The 8,172-nt window shown below is 37.5% G+C and overlaps 1 protein-coding gene across 2 annotated transcripts; it reads right to left on the reverse strand.

Moving 5' to 3' along the window:
• Positions 1-4,352: 4,352 nt before the first annotated feature.
• Positions 4,353-6,714, reverse strand: LOC141812900 (uncharacterized). 2 transcript variants are annotated; one of them, XM_074700851.1, is made up of 6 exons: positions 6,611-6,714; positions 6,348-6,522; positions 6,120-6,253; positions 5,686-6,032; positions 5,511-5,614; positions 4,353-4,473 (listed from the first exon to the last, which is right to left on the reverse strand). In XM_074700851.1, the coding sequence occupies exons 1-6, from the start codon at positions 6,647-6,649 to the stop codon at positions 4,406-4,408; spliced, it is 867 nt and encodes a 288-aa protein (XP_074556952.1). In that variant the 5' UTR covers positions 6,650-6,714; the 3' UTR covers positions 4,353-4,405. The 2 variants fall into 2 exon arrangements, with proteins under 2 accessions (XP_074556952.1, XP_074556953.1); XM_074700852.1 differs by lacking the exon at positions 4,353-4,473 and adding an exon at positions 4,817-4,859.
• Positions 6,715-8,172: the final 1,458 nt, after the last annotated feature.

An 8,172-nucleotide genomic window follows, 5' to 3' on the forward strand; every position in this document is an offset into this window, starting at 1 on the left:
CAAAGCACTTGACATTTCACTTGTTTAGACTAATTGGGTACATGACTTTGAAATTGGGTCTTTCTAATTGAAAGCCCAAAAATTGGCCCAATTAGAAATTTGACCCAATTTGATTAATTGATTTTTCAGTGAAATCTAATTAATACATGAACAGCCCAACAATTTTAATCAATTTGTAAATGAAACTAATTCATTTAGGTATGAGGGCTTTGCTTGAGTGGTTAGTCTTCAACTTGTTGTTGTGGAGGTCTTGAGTTTGATTTTAAGCAGCCACTCATTTAACCACACTTTTTCCACTGCCCTAAATATTAATTAGGGTGACCCAATTAATCAATGGCCCAAATCAGCAGCCCACGTGCCCTAAGCCCACTTTCATTTTTTTATTTAATTTTTTTTAATCTGCTGATTTTCCTTTTCTTGTGCACTAAGCACAATACCGCCGCCCCTTTTTTTTTTTTCTTGTGCACGAAGCACACTGCTGCCCAACCCCTCCAGCGCCAGCCCTACCGTGCTGCCGAAGACAAAGCCTTCCCCCCCCCCCCCCCCCCCCGCGGGACGCTAGCCTCGCCGGAATCAAGGGAGCACCTTGCTGGCCGCGAACTTCGCCAGCATCATGGCATCACGCGGGTTGGAAGCACCTGTGCGCTGCCGCTTGCGACGGCCGAATAGAAACAGGGCAGTCAGAACAGAGAAACAGAGAAGTCGCTTTGATTTCTCTGTTCTTGAACTTCCATCGTGGGAAACTCAACAGAACAGAAAATTAACAAGTACATACAATTACTGGCTCTGATACCAATGTTGTTTCATGTACCTGTTGTAGCGTGATTCCGCCGGCGCCTACTCGCATCGAAGGAACGATCACGACGAACGAAAAATTCCTCAGGTTTCCACAAAACAAATTCTTCGATCTGGTATTCTTCTTCTCCGGCAACCCTCTGTTCTCCTCTGATCTCTCCGGCTTCTAGACTTGGACGCAACCACGCACACAGCGCAGTTCTCTCGCTTTGTTCACGCACTTCCTCCATGCGCATCAGGGCTTCCCTCTCCCTTTAATAGGGAGAGGCCGCGCAGTGGTAGTGGTGGGTGGTTACGAAACGCCAAGCATTGGGCGGTTACGAAACGCCAACACTTAGTATTGTAAATTTCAACAGAGAGGTCTGTTCCGGCTCCTTGCCGACGATAGCCACACCACCAGACAATGTAATGCTGCGTCAACCCGCAGTTCCACGTCGACGAGAATGGCCTGAAGAAGTAGACACTGAACGTACGGATTAGCAAGGCGCCGGGGTATCCCGGCGTGGCCACTCTGACGCTCAAGTCAGGAAAGAGAAGTAGAAGTAGTAGAACGTGTAGAGAGAATTCCCGATGGTTGATTGTCATACCTGCCATGTTTATATAGGGGTGGTGGGAGCGATATCCTCGGATCTCGACGTTTGTAATTGGTGATGAGGGCGGGATCATCGGCTCGATTTTGTGACAGATTCTGCATATCTGACGGTTTAGCAACGTAGGTTATCTTCTTTGGATGGTTGGGATCACGCGGGACCAAGTGGGAGGACTTGGTCTAAGATCCAACTCTTGCAGATAAGTAGCTAAACTTGATGAAAAGGTCAGCATGGTGATCCGTCGATATCTACTTCGTGACCTGAGGTCGAGAATGGCTGATTTGTGGGTGCGGCTGAGATGCGCAAGCATGTGCTAAGCTTAGACGGGCTGAGGAGCTGAACTAGGTGTGCCCCGAGCTCTGTATGTGTGCCAGAGCTGAAGGAAGTGACCCGCTGAGCTCTTGACATGTAGTTGCTTATTAAACCTGGCGCTGGGTGAGCTCCTAATATGAATTGCAGGGTTGTATGAAATGACTGGCTAAGCTAAGGGGGTTATGTGTGGATTAGGTTCCACGGTTTCTTCTCGAGGTGAGGACTAGTTCGCAAGGTAAGCATGGAATATCGGGATCAAGTCATAAGGTCAGCATGTGATGCCTGGACCAGGTCATGAGGTCAGCATGAGATGCCTAGACCAGGTCATGAGATTGGTATATGATACCGGGAATCGTAGGGAATTGGGTACTGAGGTCCTGAAGAGCTCGGTTTGTACTTTAAACCTTGTGTCGACCTCTTAGTGAGGTCGGCCAGGGAGTTTTGTAGAAGATCAAGCTTAGTATAGGGGTTTGAGGGAGGGATCCAGCCTGATAATGAGGTCGGTTACTAAAGGGTGTATTCTATCATTGAGAGATTGCAATCTATAAATATGAGCTATGAAGAGCTCAACTTGGATGCCAAGGTGTACGCTGACCTCTTGATGGGGTCGGTGTATCGTTGGGTTATTAGTTTTCTTGGGGCTAAAGTACTGTAATCAATAAGAGAAGAGGTTTAGGCGTTTCGGATGAAGTTGTAGGAGATCTTCAAGTACTGTACTGAAGAATGAGCTCTTCTCTTAGGGAGGTCGGTTTCTCTTACCTTCCTCCTGACCTCGAGAGATCGAGATCCCTTTATCCGTGTCTCACCTCATTGCCCCGTGTTTATCCCGGATTTTACTCCTCCTCCACGTCACCCTGCTATGCGCTTCCACGTCATTAGGAATTATCCTCGCCAGACCAAGGTCTGCATCAATTCGATAATATCTTTCTCATTAAAAATTATTATTGTTTAGTAGCAGACTGATTAATTTTTATACATTACCTATTTGACTCATAAATTATCTATTTTTTATTTTCACTTTGAGAAAAGAAGGATAAATTATCTATGTATCGGCAAAATTAAATGGCGGGTAATCTTATTATTTTGGTCGATAATAAAGATTACTGATTAAAAGAATTTTGCTGGAGCATGGCCAGTAATCCATGGTCGGCGGTAAAATATCATTCTCTGATAATTATTTTGGTCGGTGTTTTAAAAAAAAATACTGACCAAACAAATGACTACTAAATTTTTTTTTCAAAAAATAACGATTAAATATATATTTGATTTGTAATTTTTTAAAAATAAATAGCTGATAATTTTTTTAAAAAATATCGATCAAATATATATTTAACTGATAATTTTTTAAAAATTTATCAACTAATATATATTTGATTGATATTTTTAATTCAGATCAAAATTCATTTGGCTACTAATTTTTTTTTAAATATTGAATCATTTTTATCAATTATTTCTACAAAATAATAATCAATAAATTTTTAAAAACTAATTAAATAACTAATAAAAGGGTGAATTTTACACGGAATAATAAATTATTCAAAAATAATAAAGAAAGTAAATGTCAAATAAACTTGTAAAAGCATGCCATAATAAAATATATCAAGAAGTATTTAGACCATCTTCTCTTTCATAATATGAGTTAACTCAGACTATTCGAGTAATCCACTAGGTTGGTGTTGTATGAAGAGCAACTGTAATATTTTTTGTGTCTTGACTTCTATGTGAAAGAGGACTGGATTTTGAGGCGTATCGAAATGCTTAGGTTGAGGCATATCGAAATACTTTCCTTTAAGATTTTATTTGCCCTCACTATTCAAAATTTGCTAATGAGTTTTATCAGCAAATTACCCCAGGATACAACAACCCTTTCAATCCAATATCTAGCAAAAATATTGAGTTATCAAAAGCATATTTGAAATCTCTTAGAAGTCTGAATATTTATAGAGAGATTGATGTTTTTTCATGAATCAATATGTCTTTTCATCAAATGATGCAACCATCATACCTTTTCAACTAAGAGATACATGTATGCAACAATTTAAATGAAATGGTGCAATAGAGAGACACATTGTTTCAACTCTCATATGTTACAATCTCTTACAGTCCTCCACTAGATTGTAATATTTTTTTTCCAAACTGATTATAATAGATTCACACATGCAAGAAGATATCTTTCAATTTTAACCTTCAATTAGTGAAATGCTTCAAAACATTTACAAGACGATAGTGTGTCTTGGTATTGAACTTCGTCTCTAAGTAAATACACTACAAGAAATAAGTTAATAGACAACGCTTTTAATGTGTTGTTAATCTGGCTAAAAAAGCGTTGTAAAAACCACTGTTGTAAAAAAGACCACTCAAAGACAACACTTTTTAAGTGTTGTCTTTATTAACATCGACAACACTTTTTACAACGTTTAAAAAGCGTTGTAATTTTATTTCAAACTGCTTACATTTTGCAACGTTTAAAAAGCGTTGTCTTGTTTTTTTATCTCTTAAAAAGCGTTATCTTTTGAAATGAAATAAATATTTTTAGCAATAAATAAAAACTATTATATTTTTCGTATACAAAATCATTGTCTATTATATTTATCATGAAAGTAAAGTTAAAACAGAAAGTACAATGATTCTTACAATTAAAACAGAAATGTGTCATGTATACATTCAAGTTGTACTAATAATCTATAAACTTTACATCCAAGTTAAGTTTACAAAAGCAAAAACCCTTCATGTTCCAAAAAACACAGCCCCACGATCGGTTTCTCTCCATATTTATCTGCATGATTAATACATTAAACTCAATTAACAAATTTGACAAAGACAATAAACTAAATAACAGTAGGTGCATCACCAAGATAATAAGCAAGCTCATATATATAATAAAACAACTCATGATTATCTAACATCTTAGCTAACATTTCAAAAAATAAAAATTCTATCTATTCCTATACAAGAGGAGTAGATAAGAACTAAGCTAAGATATAACTGTAAAGGTTTTAGCTGCATATTAGTACCTTTGTCCATTGGTAATCAAATATAGTATCTATATTTTTCTGTATTAGTCCATAAATACGGCAAACAAGACCAAAGTCATCTTGGAGCAAGTAGGAATGACCACTTTCTTCTTCTTCTTCTACTTCTTACACAACTTGATCCACATCACTGACCAGTAAAGAAAGGTGGAAAAAAAAAACATAGCAAATAAAAATCAAGACCTATAAGTTGAAACTAAACCCATGTTTTAAAATCCATACAACCCTTATGGCAGTAAAAATGATATATACCAGTCCAGTCAAATTGATGTTCTAAAAGCAGTGTGTAGTGTCTATAAATGCACATTCACAAGTCCACTATTTTTAAGATGGATGTTGATGAATCAACTTTAAAATAATATTACCACAAGGGTCTTCCAATTGAATTATGAAATTGAAAACCAGTTAACCTTTCAAGTATTTATCCTATATCCAGGTTTTAACAACAGAATTACAGAAACATTATCTACGTATTTGTTGATAGGTTTTAACAACAGAATTACAGAAACATTATCTACATATTTGTTGAATCAAAATCTTTGCCTGCCTTTCACCATTTTTCCATAAGATATTAAGGAAATATCAGCAACATGTATTTATTCCTTAACTTGCTGATTTACCCAATTTTAAAGGTATCATCAGAAATTTTCTCATTGTATCAATTTAGTACTGCTTGTATCCCTGCATGGGAGTCACAAAATATTTTCCTAGAACTTTTACACATGTATCAAAATGATGGAAGTTATTAGTGAAAGTTAACATGCATTAAGAAGAGTCATACCTTTCTCCTTAACAACTATCTGCAAAGTATCAAGTGATATTATCCCGTCAGTTAAAGGGAGAAGCTCAAGTTTGATTGTAGCACTTGATAGTGCAGGAATACATCTGACATATATAATAAAAAGATTAGTTTTATCTTATGATTTGAATGAAAGCTTGTTTGTTCAAGATTTTACCCAAGTGGAACAACACTCTGTAACCATAGATGAGTAAAGCCTGAGTTGTTTAAAATGACATCAAAAATTATAGATGTTCGCTCTGGAGAATCTGCTATCTTTCCACTGTCAAATGTATTTGTTTGTGATGTGCTAGAATTATACACTGAACTCAAACTCTGAAGCTCACTTCCACTTTTATCCCCACCCAATTTTCTAGCATAATCATGAAAAGCAACATATGTCTCCTTTAGGGGTTTTGGTGTAGAAGTTAATGATATAACTGAAGGAGAAATAGCCGATTCTGGAGCAAGAACAGTAAAAGTAAGATCTTCATGTGTTAAATTTGAAGCTTTCAGTGTTAACACCTGAAAAAAGTGGCAGTTGAATTGTTATATCACTTGAGAGTGTTGCTAAAATAAAGGTCTAAATCATCCAAAAAGAGATTTTACTACCTTAACAGGAAGTTGAGGTGCTCCAAAACTTTGGGTACCAGTTCTCTCATGGGTCTCTGAGGCCACTAAAATCATAAGATCTCTTGAAATTTGTGGCTGCCAATTTGTTACCTGTTTGAAGAACAACTTTGACTCTGTAGCCAAAAAGATAATATTGAAGTCAGAAAACTAACCAAAAAATTTTAACAAAGCAAATATGCAAATATGTCATCAAGTGCCCCATAGTACCAGTAAAATTACAACGACAAGATACTAAAATGGCAAACTGATTTGTAGTAGAAGAAACCATCATCCCATCACTAGTACTTGAATTTTTATTTTGTTTTGATCCAGCTGAACCTTTTCTTGAATATGGAATCATCTCCACGTCCTCCTTTTGATCTCTACATGGTATACATTGGTTCTGGAACAAAGGCCAATGAGATCACAACCACAATCACAACCTAGATGCTTGCAGAACTTGTATACAGAAGCTGAAACTGATGGTTCACCTGTACGAGTTTTGAAAGTTCTAAGCAACTTGACGACATCCTCCTTCAAGGAGGTATCTATGGTCATCTTCCACTTCTGGTACTAGGAGAGCGCCTTGAGCCCGTCCTCGTCGATGGAAGCGATCTCGTTGAGAAGGACAAGCGTCTCGTAGGTGGACTAGTCAAGAGCGGCCTGCAAGTGAGTGCATCGAGAAGTGTTGGTCGGCGCCGGAAGACTGCTGCTGCCGGTGGCAACGGCTCTAGCGATGCGCACCTTTTCGTTCCTAGGAGTGGCCGGCAGAGCTTGGATAATGTTTAGTTGCTCCCCTGGTAGAACCCGGACGATCCTTGGTTGCTCGACCGGAAGAGCCTGGACGATGCTTGGTTGCTCCATTCGCTAGGGTTTGAATAAATCTTTGAGATGAGAAGGGGCTGGAGATCAATCTTTCTCCACGTTAGGGATTGGCCAAGATGCAGAAAGAGGGGCAGATGGTGGGTGATTTGTGCTGGCATCGGAGATCCAGAAAGAGGTGGGCGCTAAGCGATGAAGAGGGGTAGATGGTGGTCGGAGGCCTCGCCTGTAGTGCGGATTTCAAAGAAGGTAGTGGTGTGGAAGCGAAACTCCATCTTCGGCATCGTGGCGAGAGAGGAAGGTGAGGGAGGCAGCAGGATTCGCTAGGGTTCATACTTGGGAGCGCGAGGCAGAGGGAAGCGAGCGGGCGGATATGGTCGACAACTTCAATATAAGATATCTTTAAAGACAACATTTTTAAACAACTGTTATTTTTGACCAATCAAAAAATACTAATAAACAATATTTTCTGAAAAAACGTTGTCTTTGATCCAAAAAAAAACTACTAATAAACAACGCTTTCTGAAAAAATATTATTATTAATTTTTAAAAGACAACGTTTTTGATTAAAAACGTTGTTAAATAAAAAAAGATAATATTTTTGACAAAAAACGTTGTCTATTTATTTTTTTCTTATAGTGATATCGAAAATACACTACATATGAACTATCCTAGATTTCAAAATATGTTCAAATTATTTAGCACTATTATGGCCTTGTGCTTGATCTTGGATTCATGAACATTTACAAGACTAAACCATGGTCTTGTTAAAAATGACACCATTTTTCATGTTCAATAGGTGAAGTTTCAAATTATGTCTCTAGCTATTTTGAGACTTGAACTTCATTAAAAGTATGTACTCAATCTCAACCACATAGCTATTCACATCGAACATCTTAGAAGGGACTAGTAAAGTATTTTGGTGTCAAGCCAATCACATAACAATGACTTGTTCTTACTCTTTTAACTATGGAATAGTGGTATAACTATTACATAGTTGGGTTACCATCATCGGTGATTTTTCAAAAGGTTTCAATGGCCATTCCACTAGATGTTTCCTTGACTAAATCTCTCGATTTGTCAAGGGATCTGCTAGGTTCTTATTGGTCCTAACATATATCACATTGACAACATCTATTATCAATTGTTTCACATATTCATGTCTCAAGCGATGTTATGAAACCACAGATGTTGCAATTATGTATCACTATTAGTACATCATGAAAATGAT

This window comes from Curcuma longa, chromosome 20 (genome assembly GCF_044706935.1).
Source record: "Curcuma longa cultivar G26 ecotype Majalengka, Jawa Barat chromosome 20, ITB_CL_G26_1.1, whole genome shotgun sequence".
Taxonomy (NCBI): Eukaryota; Viridiplantae; Streptophyta; class Magnoliopsida; order Zingiberales; family Zingiberaceae; genus Curcuma; species Curcuma longa.